Source organism: Quercus lobata, chromosome 2, assembly GCF_001633185.2.
Source record: "Quercus lobata isolate SW786 chromosome 2, ValleyOak3.0 Primary Assembly, whole genome shotgun sequence".
NCBI lineage: Eukaryota > Viridiplantae > Streptophyta > Magnoliopsida > Fagales > Fagaceae > Quercus > Quercus lobata.
Window position 1 is genome coordinate 4327658 of NC_044905.1, and position 16627 is coordinate 4344284.

The 16627-nt window shown below is 38.6% G+C and overlaps 1 protein-coding gene and 1 pseudogene across 1 annotated transcript; one reads left to right on the top strand and one right to left on the bottom strand.

Moving 5' to 3' along the window:
* Positions 1-2052: 2052 nt before the first annotated feature.
* LOC115957760 lies at positions 2053-3189 on the bottom strand. The gene has a single exon (XM_031076084.1). The coding sequence runs from the start codon at positions 3187-3189 to the stop codon at positions 2053-2055; it is 1137 nt and encodes a 378-aa protein (XP_030931944.1).
* Positions 3190-5487: 2298 nt separating this feature from the next.
* On the top strand, positions 5488-6902 carry LOC115974155 (annotated as a pseudogene).
* Positions 6903-16627: the final 9725 nt, after the last annotated feature.

The window sequence follows — 16627 nt, forward strand, 5'->3', positions numbered from 1 at the left end:
TAAACTGTTATGGAGACATCTCCAGACAAAAATCTGGATTCTAGGAAGAGTTTTGGCTTGCCAAATCCAACTCCCATCGAAATTATTGATCTCATTTCCCACTGCTAGGCGATAAGCACTCTTAAGATTAAAACTCCCTTTTGGATCTCCAGACCAACACATTTTATCCATACTTCCAACAGATAGAGCCGATGGGGTAGCTTGAATTTCTAGTTTTATTTCAGTAGGGATGTCCAGAGACACCTTCTCCCAACTCCAACCCGTTAAGCTTAAAACATCCTTCACCTGAAAGCTTTCTTCTTCCCGGGTGAGTGGTCCTTGAACAGCAAGCCTCAATGGACCAGAAGAAGACCATTTGTCATACCACAGGCTGAGATTACTATTATGGCCTAGAGTCCACCTTACTCCTTTTTGGAAAGTTTCCTGGCCAACCTTTATTCCCTTCCACACTTGGGAGCAAGGAAGCTTGTGGGTATTGTTGGAATTTAGTCTTTGACGAGTGCAGTACTTCTTTCTAAGCACCTGAGCCCACAGGCTATCCTTTTCGGAATTGAATCTCCAGTTCAGCTTTGCAAGAAGAGCTGTGTTCCTGCCCTTAGCTGTTTGAAAGCCTAAACCACCCTCTTCTTTTGGTTTGGTAATCTTACTCCAACCAACCCAATGCATCTTTCTTACTGACTCAGTGGATCCCCAAAGGAAGTTCCGGCTTATTCTGTCAATCCCATTATGGATTTTGCTAGGAAGAGAGGCACATTGCATGACATAAGCCGGAATGGTTGAAAGGGATGATTGAATCAGCACTGCCCTACCAGCCATGGACAACAAATTTGATTTCCAACCAGCCAATTTCTGTTTCATTTTATCCAAAATAAAATTGAAATCATTAGGAGAAGACCCTTGTTGTCTTATGGGGATGCCCAAATACTTCCCTAAGGAGTTGGTAGAGCGGAAGCCTAGAATTTCACAGAGAGAATCCCTCATATCACTGTCCACATTAGGAGAGAAATAAACTTTTGATTTGGCTTCACTAATAGTTTCACCTGATTTTGAGCAGAAAATGTCTAAAACACTTCGGATGGCAGAGCAATTTTTGGAATTGGCTTTGGCAAATAACACCAAGTCATCCGCGAAAAAGAGGTGAGAAAAGAATGGTCCGCTCTTAGAAGACTTCACTGGGTCCCAAGCCTTTTCTGCACACTTTCCTTCAATAAGCTGGCCAAGGAAGTCAATGCAAAGAATAAAAAGGTAAGGAGACAGTGGGTCTCCTTGCCTTATTCCTCTAGTGGGAGTAAGAGGGTCTAAAGTTCCCCCATTAAACAGAATGGAGGTTGTGGCTGTTGTGACACAACACATAATGGTTTGAATGAGGTCCATTGGGAAGTTTGCACAAATGAGCCTTTCTCGAATGAAATCCCACTCCAACTTATCATAGGCTTTTTCAAGATCGATTTTGATGGCCATATACCCCTCTTTACCCTTGGCCTTGCCAATAGTATGAACGAGCTCTTGGACAATGATAGCATTGTCAGTTCCTCTTCTACCCGGGACGAAGGCAGTCTGTAAAGGGGAAATAATGCTACTCAACACAGGTCTGATCCGGTTGGCAATAATTTTTGTGATGACCTTATAAGCTGTGTTACAAAGGCTGATTGGGCGGTAATTACCAAGGGTTTCCGGCCCATGGATTTTTGGGATCAAAACCATCAAGGTCCGATTCAAATAATCCAGGATGTTCTTCTCAGCAAAACATTTCCTCACTTCTTCAATCAAAGAATTGCCAATAGTATGCCAGAAACGTTGAAAGAATCCGGCGTGTAGGCCATCAGGGCCCGGGGCTTTGAAAGCCTTCATAGACCAAAGGGCCCCTTTTACTTCATCTTCCGAGATAGGGAGATTCAAGTTGTGACTTTCTAGGTCTTGGATAGTGGCTTGCCATTGGGTGGGAGGCTCAGGGATCCATCGAGAGCTGCTCTTAGAGGTGCTAAACAACCCTGCAAAACCCTCTCTGATGATATTCATAACTGCCCTCTCTTCATGCACCCAATCCCCGTGCTAGTTTTTTATTGCTTCAATACAATTCCTCTTCCTTCGAACCAAAGTTGAAATGTGGTAGAATGAAGTATTCCTATCCCCCTGGATCATCCAGTTCACTCTGGATTTGAGCGCCCAAATCTCATGTTCCTGCTCTAGGATTGTGTCAAGGTTCTTAAGAAGTGACTTTTCCAGCTCTAAAAGAGATGTAGATGGCCTAACCGACATGGCTTTTTGAATCCCATTAAGTCTAGCCAGAAGTCTTCTCTTTTTTCCAAAGACGTTCCCAAAATGATTTTTATTCCAAACTTGAACATCTTTCCCGAATTTGTCAATGGCTTCGGGAAGACATTGAGCTTGGTTCCAAGCTTGGGAGACTACCCTGGGAAAAGAAGGGTCTGAGAGCCAGCAAGTTTGGAATCTAAAAGGGCGAGGAAGATGAGTGAAAGATATAGGCTTTGGACAAAGCTGCACTGGACAATGGTCGGAATGGCACCGAGTTAAATGCGAAACTCTCGCCTCCGGGAAAATAGAACACCAATCTGGATTTACAAAGAACCTATCAATTCTTTCCTGGATTAAGGCCGTCAACTCTCTCTTATTTGTCCAAGTATATCGGGGCCTCGAAAAACCCAAATCGATCATATTACAACTATCAAGACACTCCTTAAACTCCAAAGAGCGGTTAATACCTATTGCCCTGCCCCCAAGTTTATCACTATCCTCAAGGGGTTCGTTAAAATCCCCGGCCATAACCCACGGTAGGTTCTGAAGCTCGGCCACAACAGAGAGATTATTCCACAATATACGTCTTTCGGTGAGTCTAGGACTAGCATAAATTGCAGAAAATAACCAGGTAAGGTTAAGAGAACGCACCTTAACTGAGACATGGATTTCTTGCTCCGTTTTAGATAAGAAAGACACCTCCACTCTATCCGAATGCCACAGCAACCAAAGCCCCCCAGAATAGCCAATAGTGTCAGTGCAGATAGCTCCGTCAAATGGAAGTCTATCTATAATCTCCTTCGCACGGTCCCCGCCAAGACGTGTCTCCATTACCACAAAGATTACCGGATTGTGATACTGAACTAATTCCCTCACATGATCTTGAAAGTTGGGCTTCAGAGCGCCCCTGCAGTTCCAGATAATAATGTTCATTATTAATTTTTGGAAAAGAGCAGAACAACTCATCATATTGAGGTAGGATCTTGGCCTCCTCCATCAAACTCCATTCCGTCATCTTCAACATCTCCCGGAATTGACCCTTTGTCGACATTGTCACCAGGCCCATCTCCTTTGCTCTCCCTATCACAAGGAGGAGGAATACTGTTGTTGGATAGGCTAGATACATCAATTTCGTCCTTGCTCCTTCCATGGCAAGCTCTGGCATCTCCATTGCCATCCCTTCCTGATTCATAACCCACCGCGGCTAGAGATTGGCTTGAAAACTGGAATTGATCATGAGGAAGCGTCTTGGAATCATTCCTCAAAAGAGTGACAGAACCAAACGAAGGATTCTGCCGAGATGAAGTTGAGCTGAAAGAACCATGAACAGAATTGGAGCAATCTCCCACGGCGCAAGGTTTGGACTTGGAGTTGGCCCTAGCTCGTGAAATATCAGGTTTACCCTTTGGAGGATGCTTCGTGCTAGCTGACTTGGAAACATGCTTCCCTGAGTTAGTTCCTGCTGGGCCTTTCTTTGGGCCTATCTTTTTGCTTACCGAAATTGTGGGATTTGTCAATGGCCCGTTCCTGATGTTACCTAGCTTGTTTTCCAACTGATGGCCCAATTCAAATTGGAACGGATTAGAGTCACCCACTGGAGTGCGTGGTGCATTAAAATGCATCGAGGAATTTTCTTTTGCTGACGTTACATTAGGTGGTGAGTGTCCTGAAGGTCCTGCTCCACTACTAACAGCCTCAGGAGAGTGGGAGCGTTTTGTGGGGCCAGCCTTATGCATGTTTTTGCTGTTTTTCCTGCGTGTCACTACAAGCCAAGGTCCGTAATTGTCCTCCTGTACTATACCAGCGTCTGCTTGATTCTGCTCTGTGGGCCCAGCAGCATGCACATTGCATGTATCGTCCTCTATGATCGGACTAGGACTGGTGTCTTCCTTCGCCGGAGAAGAGGGGGGTCGGATTGTGTACGAACATGATTCTTTCCGGTGTCCGACACGCCCACACGAGAAGCACAGCCTATTAATACCTTCGTAGAGGACGGGTTGCTCTAAGTCTCCAATCAGGACTGTAGAGACCAGCGGCTTGTTAATGTCTATTTGCACATAGAGTCTCACATATCTCCCCCTTGCTTCCACCGCAGTATGAGTGTCAACCCGGAGTACATTTCCGATGGATGAACCAATATGCTTCAGGATATGCGATTCATAGTATTCTATGGGGAGTTCATTTAAGCGAACCCACACCGCTATGGATGAAACATTCGCTGAAGAGGGTCTAAAATTTGGTTCCCACGGTCTGATAGACAGGAAGTTTTCGCCGACGAACCAAGGGCCCTTCTGCAGCACCAAGTCATAGTCTTCCTTAGCATAAAATCTAGTAAGGAAAAATTCTTTACCAAGATCGATGCAGTCTAATCTTCCCACTGGTTTCCACATGGATTGGAGCTTGGCTTGAATGTAGTGATATCCTACATATTTTCCATAGACTTTCACGATAAGGGCTTTCGCCCAGGGCTCCCTGATGCGAATCTTGTCTTCACGAGATAACTTAACAGCCGCAATACCCTCGCTTAACTCTGAGACATCATCGTCTGACTCTGAATCGTATTCCATCTGCCCAGTGAAATCAAAAGCCTGGGTGAAAGCCCCAGGAATTTCCCCAACAAGTTTCTCCTTGAAGGAGAGCTTTGGGTGACTGGAGAGTTTCTCGAAACTAGGAGGTTCATCCTCCACGGAGCGAGCTGAGTGTGATTCCTTTACCTTCTTGTTACTTCTGGCAAGTTCGGCTTTTTCTTCCGGGGAGAGAGAGCGAGGTTTCACGCGAGAGAGCATTTCTTTTTTTGTGTAAAAAAAATGTTATTAGAGTGCAACTTTAACTTCCACTGCCAATAGATTCTTTTTTTTTTTTTTTTTAATAAATAATTTGATAGTTAAAGGGGACATGATCTTTGAATATTTTCATTTGAAAAAGTAAGAAGTAGATACAAAACTATTGGCACGTATAAATTCTAGCTAACTCAACTATTTTTTTTTTTTAATATATATATTAAAACCTGGGATTTGGATAAAGAGTAATCATTCAAGATAGGAACCACAATATTCAAATCTTATTGTATTTCCTGTGGGTATATATAAATATAATATTAAAAAAAAAAAATCAGAATTGAATAATACTTAACTGGAAAACAAAAGAGAGAGCTAGTCAAACATCTGCTAATTCTGAAGTACATAAACCAGAGTAGATATTCAAAATTCAGGAGTTTGAAGAGTATCAATTAGCCCTTTAGCCTCCTTCACATAATTCTGTGATCAATTTCTGATGTCTACTAATCCTCCCAAAATCAGATACATCTCAGAGAGCTTTATCAAACCACAGTATGCTTTAGAAGAGTCAAAGAGGCCCTTATACCTGACACCATGGGGTCTTGCCATGCTCTCTGCAAACTATATCCAGAAGGGCCTTCTTTTTACCAAACCTCCAACAACAAATGCCGATGAAGACTTCATCAAGTCTCTCTTGGACAAGCTTAAGTATTCCCTCTCTGTAACCCTTGTCTATTTCTACCCACTTACAAGCCGCCTTGTGACACAAAAAAATGAAAACCCACCTTCAAGCTTGATTTTTGTTGATTGCAATAACAGCCCTGGAGCTAAATTCATCTATGCAGATCTAGACATGACAATATCTAATATCCTTTCTCCGATTGATGTACCATCAATCGTTCATTCCTTTTTTGATCATGACAGGGCGGTCAACTATGATGGTCATACCATGCCATTGCTATCCATTCAAGTAACAGAGCTAAAAGATGGTATCTTTATAGGCTGTTCCATGAACCACTGCCTTGGCGATGGAACCTCTTATTGGCATTTCTGTAACACTTGGTCTGAGATCTTTCAGCACAGGGAAACACCATTTCTATCACACGCCCACCAATCCACAGGCGATGGTTTCCTGATGGTGTTAGTCTGATTATCAACCTCCCTTTCTCACACCAAGATGAGTTCATTTCCAGAGGTGAAGCACCAAAACTTAGAGAAAGAATGTTCCACTTCTCTTCCGAATCCATAGCAAAACTCAAAGCAAAAGCCAATGTAGAATCCAATACCAACAAGATCTCTTCCTTTCAGTCCTTGTCTGCACTTGTCTGGAGGTGCGTTACACGTGTGCGTCGTCTACCATGTGACCAGATAACAAATTGCAGTTTGGCCGCCAATAACAGGTCAAGAATGGAGCCATCCTTGTCTAATGATTACTTTGGGAACTCGCTTCACGCATTGAGAGGAGTAACCACAGCTGGTGAATTGCTCGAACATAGTCTTGGGTGGGCAGCACGGAAGTTGCGCGAGGCTGTGGCTAACCACACTGACCAGGTTGTGCGTGACTGGGTTGATACCTGGCTGCAATCTCCTATTGTTTATCAACTTACTAAGCCTTTTAATAAAAACAATGTAATGATGGGTAGTTCACCCAGGTTCAACATGTATGGGAATGAATTTGGAATGGGGAAAGCAGTGGCACTTCGCAGTGGGTATGCAGACAAGTTTGATGGGAAGGTGTCATCATACTCGGGTTATGAAGGAGGAGGAAGCATTGATTTGGAGGTGTGCCTTCTGCTGAATTCAATGAGTGCTCTTGAGTCTGATTAGGAGTTCATGGATGCTGTCTCTTTGCCCCACCAGCTCCACTAGTTTCTAAAGGTCTACCCTGCAGGAGGCCAAGCCAAATTTGTCATTTGTGGGGAAAGAAAGCAAATAGATATTTTCAAGTGTCTAAGCATTGCAGTTAACCTGTGCTTTGATTCTAATGGCATCAAAATGCAAGAATATATTGGCAAAATCAGCAATTAGTTTGCAAAGTATATGATGTCATTAGAAAGATACGTACATAAAAAGAGTACTTGATATTCATCTACAGATTTTATCATATTGCATGTTACACACTCATGCGATAGGTGTTGTTTTGAGTTTAAAATAGCAGTTACATATTGAACATTAGTGCGAGTTTGGCATTGCTATTAGAAGGTAGAGCTTTAGTAGCATAGTTTTTGCAATGTATATCTTTTAACTCAAAAGTTCTTTAGTGTTTTGTATATTTACCAAATTATAGTGAAAAGTGCTTTAAAATTATTGATTTATAAAACATGAACAATGGATTGTACATGCCATCTCTTTGTCCCACTAGCTGCAGTAGTTTCCAAAGCTCCACCCTGCAGATGACCAAACCAAAATTTGCAAAGCATATCATGTTATCATAAAGAAACCTAAATAAAAAGGATTATGTGATGTTTGTCACGCCCCAAACCCGATACCTGGATTTGTAACCATAACCGGCATGCTAATATCAAGCTTAAACCTAATATTAACAAGAACCAACTTAGCTTTTACAAAAGCTTCCCTCTTTCTATTCATTCTTGTTTCTTTACTTAAATGATCTAACTTTTCACTTGGCATTCAGAGCATCTACACTGTACTCAAAAAAATAACACAATCCACCAGTTACTCAAATTCTAAATTTCACATAATACATCTCTTAATGCTTTAAGGTACACAACTTTCATTAGATCCTAAAATACACAATACTACAAAACTAAACATCAAATTGCTAATTTGGGATCTATACATTAAAACTAAAACTAGCTCCTTCCAAAACTCGTCTAAGACTCCTTTTGCTCCAAATTAATATCTGTTGACTGAAAGAGTGGAAGGGATGAACTACACAGCTCAATAAAGGTAAGATACATGAGAATTTAATACGAATGCATGTAAATCAAATCATTTCATTTTATGAATATTCAGATAGGAGAATATCTTTTCATACATAGTGTGGGGCCCAAATAATTTATGGGCCAGGCCCATTTACCCGTGGGGAGTCCAAAGGCCCAAGCCAAGGAGGGCTATGGCCCAAGCTCGATAATATGAGGCACAAAGATAGCCTCGGGATACAGCTGAGGACAGTTCAGTCCTCGGCAGACCCAAAGTCCCACCGGAAAGAGGGGCAAAAATGGTATAGGACTAAGTTTGAAAGAAAATCTAAAATATCCAGGGAAAGCTGCCCTTACTGCCATTCAATACTCTGCACCTGACAGAGCTGTATTCTTCGGCTTTTACAACCACCCCCCAACGACTTAGGGTATGGGCTGATGGGATAAGTATCAGTCTTGGAAAATTTGACCCTATGCGTGGACGAAGGACAGTGAACGAAGGCTAGTATAAAAGGAAAAGTCAGTAATCTAGGGAAGTGGCTGGGGAAAATGGCCAAAAACCAGAGCCTCCCAGCCTACCTCCAGGAGAAAGACTCCAGGGGTGAAGAAAACTTAACCATGTATGAACATCGCGAAAAACCCATCACCTGGTGACCAAGGCCTAGCCTTTCAAACCCACACTCTACAAATGATATTGTTTGGGCCATTTTACGTGCGAACCCAACACTGTTACGGTTCGTTACGAATTGTGTCCTTACAATTGGCGCCGTCTGTGGGAAAGCTTGTGCGTTGGCATAGGCGGTAGGTCGAGAGAGTTCCTTTGTCATTTCTAACAACTGGTTATAGAATTTTAGTGTAAAGTTCCGCTAGGGGCTACGCTAGGTAGCAGTAGTCGCATGGATAACTATAGGGGCTCGGCCGAGGAGCTAACTCCCCTAAAGCCAAGGTCCCACGCAATGAGAAAACTGAGTTTTGGACAGAACCAAGGCATTGCATGGTCCTCGGACTCAGGCCTATGGGGAAACCAACTACTTGGATGAGAAAACTAGGTTTTGGACAAAACCAAGGCATTGCATGGTCCTCGGACTCAAGCCTATGGGGAAACCAATTACTTGGATGAGAAAACTGGGTTTTGGACAGAACCAAGGCATTGCATGGTCCTCGGACTCAAGCCTATGTTTTGTAAGGTTGGCTACTTAATAACAATTCTAAGTTGCTCAATCCTCGGCTCAAATACTGTAAAAGGTCAATGCCAATAGGAGTGTTAAGAAGATGGTGAAACGCCCCACTATTTAGTAGCTTAGGGGGGCTGTTCATTTTGCGGGTGATACGTCCTCGGATGGTTACTTCCTACACCGCATCAAGTATTGAACTATCATCTCGGCTAGTTTTGGGGTAAATATCATTTTTCACAGGTCGGCATTGTTGTGCCAAACAACTCTATTAAAGTTATGGTGATATCTTTTTCTTAGCAAGCATTTTGGCCCTAGGTGTCATTGATTCAAATGCTACATTATTGTGCCGAATAGCACTTGCAAATTCGTAATAGCGCCATTCTCTTTGATAAAGGATTAGGGTCCCAAGTATTGTACTCTAAGGTCGGCGGTATTGTGCCAGGCCGACTCAGTAAGCTCATCATAATGTCCTTTCTTTTCCCACCTAATGGGAGTTTCAGCCCTAAGTATCATTTGTTCGATTTAGTATTATTAAGCCGGATTGTTTTTATAAACAAAGAGCAAAATCTTTTTATTAACTGGGACTTTGGTCCTAGACGTCGGTCACGGTTTAAAAATAAAAAGAATTCACAAGATTGTATGTCTACGCACTGCGTTATCATTTCGAAAAAAAATAGAGATAGAACATGTGAAGTAAAGTGATAACAATTTTTATTAATATAAAGGTGTATTATAACGTACAAAGGAGGGCCTAAACAAGCCTATACAAAAGGTAGATTGCCAAAACAATAAAAAAAAAAAAAAGCAATACATTAAGTAAACAGTCAGGTCTCTTTTTAAACTCGTCTCCGAAGTCCTTCCAAACTCTGCCTCAGTAGCGCCCATATTGAGAGAAGGACCTTCTTCAGAAGAAGATGGAGGAGATGAATGAAGAAGATGGAAGAGATGAATGAAGAATATGGAAGAGATGAATGAAGAAGATGGAAGAGATGAATGAAGAAGATGGAGGAGATGAATGAAAGGAAGGAGGAGAAGAAGAGGGAAGAGATGAAAAGAAAGAAAAAAGGAGCAAAAGAGGGAGAAGGAAAAGCACCAGAATGGATCTGGTGGTGGAAAGAAGAAGAAAGAGAGGCAAAAAGAGACACCAGTGAACGAAGAGAGGAAGAAGCAGGGGCACTTGGTCCCTGCCTCAGTCTTGACTCCTAACACACTGGTGCCATGTTAGGTATGCTCATGAGAGAGTGATTGGTATTGATGATGGGTGTCCTCGACTTAGTCACGCCAAAAGTTTGGCGTGACAAGTCCCTGCTTCGGATTTTGGCTGAAAGGAAGGTGAGATAGATTTTGAGTCTTCGCCATCCCTGCCCTGACCGAGCCATTACGAGCTTTATTGGAACGTAGTGTTTACCGGGGGGGGGGGTATGGTTCCTTCATTACTCGTTGTTATGGTGAACGTATTATGATTTAGTGTATAACTAGTGGGTAAAGTAAACGCTAAGGGAGGCTAAGGATTTCAGATCTCAGGAGGATAAAAAGGGTCTATGTACGAGAGCGATAACCTCCTACTTGTCTTCTTATAGGAAGGGCAAAACGGAAGGTATTAAATTCGTCCAGGTTTCCAAAAGAATTTGTAAACAAAGATGTATCCGTTCCACTTCCCCACCTCATCAAACAAACCGTCGAATTTAAATAAGTCTCATAAATAGAAGTCATTAAAAGCGCGTTTTGGATAACCAAACGGCGAGAACGCGTCAGGAGTAAAATCAAAAGAATGTCTTGTAGACCGGTACATTTCCTGGGCAGATGGAGAACCGCCAGCATTAGTGAAAGGCCGAATTAATTGAGCCATAATAAAGGCTCGGTATTACCAAAACCCCCCTTTCCAACCAAGAGGTTGGACAACAGGGTTTTGAGGGGCTATTATGGGGCCCAAATAATTTATGGGCCAGGCTCATTTACCCGTGGGGAGTCTAAAGGCCCAAGCCGAGGAGGGCTATGGCCCAAGCTCGATAATATGAGGCACAAAGATAGCCTCGGGATACAACTGAGGACAGTTCAGTCCTCGGCAGACCCAAAGTCCCACCGGAAAGAGGGGCAAAAACGGTATAGGACTAAACTTGAAAGAAATCTAAAATATCCAGGGAAAGCTGCCCTTACTGTCATTCAATACTCTGCACCTGACAAAGCCGTATTCTTCGGCTTTTACAACCACCCACCAACGACTTAGGATATGGGCTGATGGGACAAGTATCAGTCTTGGAAAATTTGACCCTCCGCGTGGACGAAGGACAGTGAACGAAGGCTAGTATAAAAGGAAAAGTCAGTAATCTAGGGAAGTGGCTGGGAAAAATGGCCAAAAACCAGAGCCTCCCAGCCCACCTCCAGGAGAAAAACTCCAGGGGTGAAGAAAACTTAACCATGTATGAACACCGCGAAAAACCCACCGCTTGGTGACCAAGGCCTAGCCTTTCAAACCCACGCTCTACAAATGATATTGTTTGGGCCATTTTACGTGCGAACCCAACACTGTTACGGTTCGTTACGAATTGTGTCCTTATACATAGTATTTTATACTATTCATAATAATAACTTATATGTTTTTCATAGGTAAATAATTATTCTCCTTTTTCTTATTAGAATAATATTAACATTTCGGATTTAATTTCTTACAAAGTCACCAAATATAATATTGATTGTTTGAAATCAATATATATGCATTCTCATTACAAAATAATCATTTTAACTTAAATCAGATAATTGGTAACTTTGTCTTAAACTAGAAACATCTTAAAGAATAACAAAACTTTTCTTTTTATCATAAACTTCTTTTCATGAGAGCTTTTAACTTTTCATAATGCATTTAAATAAAATCATTCTCTCATGATTAATAACATGATATAGCTGATCATAAATAACTTATTGGTTAGTCCATATTTGATAAGTCTGTACTTATTTAGAAGGCTTCTAACACCATAGTACTAGGCATCCAGCATTCCCTACAATGCCAGGTATTCTCGAGATCACATCATAATCCATACATTCAACCATGGGGGTCAGTTGACTTCCTCCACAAGTTGGCCGTAACCAATAAGGGCGGGTACAACAAAGCTAGTCCCACTTATAATGGCCATCATATAACATTTTCCATGAAAGGCCAGTAATTAACCCCTACTGATAGAGTTCAGATCACCAGAGGACATAACCCGAAAACATTTCATACTTATACCTCATATTGAAATTCTTATTTTGCATAGCATTTCATAATAATAACATTTTCATTCTTTTCTTTAAAACATAATGTTCATGGAATTAGTAACAGCATCAATATGCTTAAATCATATACATAAGATTTCGAAAGCTCATGAACATATCTTTGTCTCAAACATGATTATATGTCATATCTCTAATAAAAAACCCTTTAATGCGTAATATATTTTAAAATAATCTCATGACTTACTAAATACTCATATAACTTATCCCTTACCTAAAAGTAGAGGAACCGAGAGTCTAAAGTTGAAGGAGCTTAGACTTGGATACTAGTAATACCTAAACCAAATATCAAAACTTATTACTATCAATTATTCCTTATCATAAACTTAAACATTCATCTCAAAACCTATATCTTAAAATTAAGGAAATTCTAATCCCACCTCGACAAGGTCTCCACAAACATATTATGCACACATTAACCAATAATGTACCAAACTAAAAAAAAAAACCGTCATTCTCATATTCATATCATATCTCCAAAAGAGCCAACTTCACTTCAAAAGGTGCTTTGAGATTAGGGAAATAATACATGCATAAACATAAAATCCTTTAAGCATGGTCATGTAACCATATATACTCACATGGCAACATACAACACGTTGAACAAGACAGCAACATGAAAAAACAGTAGAATGGTTTAGAACCCCTCCTTTGAGTATTAAACCTTGAACCAAGTTATACAAAATTAATCTATGATCTAGACATACCAAAAGATATGCATATTAAATTATAGCTCAAAACATTCACCCTAGTTTTAGAATTAAATCCTCAAAGTTAGAGTTGTCTTTTACTGTTTAATGCTCATTTTAGCAGCACATGCCTCATTTGTAAAATACAAATGGGCTATCTAAACACATCCAATATCCATACAATTTTACAGAGAAACTCATCTGGATGTCTAGTAAATACCACATCAATTTCGGAATCAAATCATGAAACTATGATTTACTAAAAATCCTACAAGACAATGTGCTCAAATCTGTCATGACAGAATTTCATGCAAATTAGAAATTGAACCATTATTTTTATATTAATCCAAATGCTGTGAGACCATTTCCATTACAACCATATGTGTCTTATATTTCATAGAAAATAATCCTAGCATCCAAATTCATTGTATACCATTTAATACATAATTTATCTAAACACAGAATCTATTACAGAGGCAGCTCTGAAACATTTTCTTGTAAAATCATAAAATGATTGCAAATAGTCTTATTATCATATGAAGATTTTTATACACTCATTAGACATATTAGAAAACACTTACATATAGCCATTTAACCATTTATAGCAAAATTACATACAACAAAAATCTCAGCAGTAACATCAAAAGTACTCATCCTAACTTTTTCTTACTTCCTTAATCATATAAAATTATTAATTAGTAAAAACCCTAATTTACCTTCAACAAAACACCAACACAATTCCAAAACTTCTTAAAACAGTATATATATATATATATATATATATATATAGACTTACAAGTTCATGATTTCCTAATTTTACAAACCACAAATACCATTACTAAAATTCCTTGAAGAAATCATGGATTCTAAGATGAGAGTAACTAAAACCTTACCAAGTTTCTAGTTCTTGAGGGGAAATATAAATAAAATCACTCTTGCATGAAAGAATTTCTCTTTCCTAGTGGCTGAACCTGAAAGTATGAGGGGTAGAGAGCTTGAGAGAGTCTTTTCTTTCTTTTGGTGTTGGACCGTGAGTATGAAAAAGGGAGAGAGCTTCTTGAGTTTTCAGTTTCTTTGAAAGGGTGTGAAGAAGATATGAGATGGAGTCTTTTCTTTGTTTTAATGTGTAGACCCATAGGTTTGACAAAAGGGACTTAAGAGAGCTTCCTAGCTCCTTAAGAGAAAAGAGAGTAAAGTTAGAGGTGAGAATTCTTATTTGTGTTTACCCGTGGGAATAGAGAGGCTTCTTGGATGTTGGTCTTGAGAAAAGTCAAAGAAGAAATGAGGTGGAACTTGGTTATTGCATGGCTAGCCAAGTCTTGGTCTTTTGGGTTTGTCAACATGCATGGTACATTGATATTATTTATCTTGAATTCCCATTGGTTGCATGTGTGGGTGAAATTACAACTATAACATCTCATGCATCATATGCCTAATTAAAACACCACTTATGTATCTAATAAATTAAACCACTTAATATAGTTTTGTACATACTAAGTATATATTTATAATACAAATTATCATTTCAATTATTTATAATTTTTACAATTCTTATTCAATGGCATTATAAAATAATATGTTTATTAAATACTCTTATATTAATTTTAGAAAGTAAGTGGCTTAAAAATAATAATTAACCACTCAAATACATAGTTTAATTATAAAATTGGGTTGGGGTGTTACAATATTCATCTGCAAACTATATCACACATCAATATATATATAAAGGCAGAGACCTCATGTGGGAAAGCACAACGTTCCACCAAGTGGCACATTGTATGGCATCCTTCTCATTTAGGCTTCCACCTCATCTAAATTTCGCATTTATATCAACCTATTAAGTAATGGCAAATGAATTTATTTCAATATATTAAGAAAATTTAAAAAATTTGCATACATTTATAACTTTACATGCTTTGAATTGATATGGATGGATTTAACAAGTCATGGGAAATGTAGGAATAAAATTCAAAGAATTTGTATACATTTATAACTTTACATGCTTTGAATTAATACGGATAGATCTAAAAAGTCATGGGTAAGGTAGGAATCAAAAAAACTTTTCAATTTTCAGCATAAGACTAACTTCAATCTTTGAATTTTATTCTTACATTTTCCATGACTTTTTAAATCCATCCATATCAATTCAAAGCATGTAAAGTTATAAATGTATACAAATTCTTTGAATTTTATTAATACATTAAAATAAATGCATTTGTCATTACTTAATAGTTTGACATAAATGCTAAATTTAGATGAGGTGGAAGCCTAAATGAGAAGGATGTCATACAATGTGCCAAGAATTGAATTGGATGGATTGAAAAAGCCATGGGAAATTTAGAATAAAATTCAAAGAATTTGTATACATTTATAACTTTACATGCTTTGAATTGATACGGATAGATCTAAAAAGTCATGGGTAAAGTAGGAATCAAAAAACTTTTCAATTTTTAGTATAAAACTAACTTCAATCTTTGAATTTTATTCCAACATTTCCCCTGACTTTTTAAATTCATCCATCTCAATTCAAAGCATGTAAAGTTATAAATGTATACAAATTCTTTGAATTTTATTAATACATTGAAATAAATGCATTTGCCATTACTTAATAGTTTGACATAAATGCTAAATTTAGATAAGGTAGAAGTTTAAATGAGAAGGATGTCATACAATGTGCTAAGAATTGATATGGATGGATGTAAAAAGTCATGAGAAATGTAGGAATAAAATTCAAAGAATTTGTATACATTTATAACTTTACATATTTTAAATTGATATGGATAGATCTAAAAAGTCATGAGTAAGGTAGGAATCAAAAAAACTTTTCAATTTTTAGCATAAGACTAACTTCAATTTTTGAATTTTATTCCTATATTTCTCATGACTTTTTAAATTCATTCATATCAATTCAAAGCATGTAAAGTTATAAATGTATATAAATTCTTTGAATTTTATTAATACATTGAAATAAATGGATTTACCATTACTTAATAGTTTGACATAAATTTTAAATTTAGATGAGGTAGAAACCTAAATGAGAAGGATGTCATATAATGTGCCAAGAATTGATATAGATGGATTTAAAAAGTCATGGGAAATGTAGGAATAAAATTCAAAGAATTTGTATACATTTATAACTTTACATACTTTGAATTGATACAGATGGATCTAAAAAGTCATGGGAAATGTAGGAATCAAAAAAACTTTTCAATTTTCAGCATAAGACTAACTTCAATGCAAAATTGCAAGAGTCAAATTCAATGAATTGGGAAAATATTATTTGTCTCCACATTTATCCAGTATAAATCTTCATTTCCATTGGACTTAAAAATTAAACTTCCATAATTTTCTAATTGTAACGACCCAAGAAAAAACGCTAGCCATATCTGTGCTATATCTCAAAAGGACTAGTCATAATTGAGGCTCCTTATAGTTGTTAATAAAGTCTAGTTCAACCTAGTAAATACCCGATGTGGGACTCATCATATACCCACACATATCATACAATCAATCAAATTGGGGCATCACAATCTCCCCCACTTAAATCCCTAACGTCCTTGTTAGGGCCCACTTTGTGA

Excerpts from the sequence above, each read along its gene's own strand:
- LOC115957760 (XM_031076084.1), bottom strand. The coding sequence starts at position 3,189 with ATGAACATTATTATCTGGAACTGCAGGGGCGCTCTGAAGCCCAACTTT.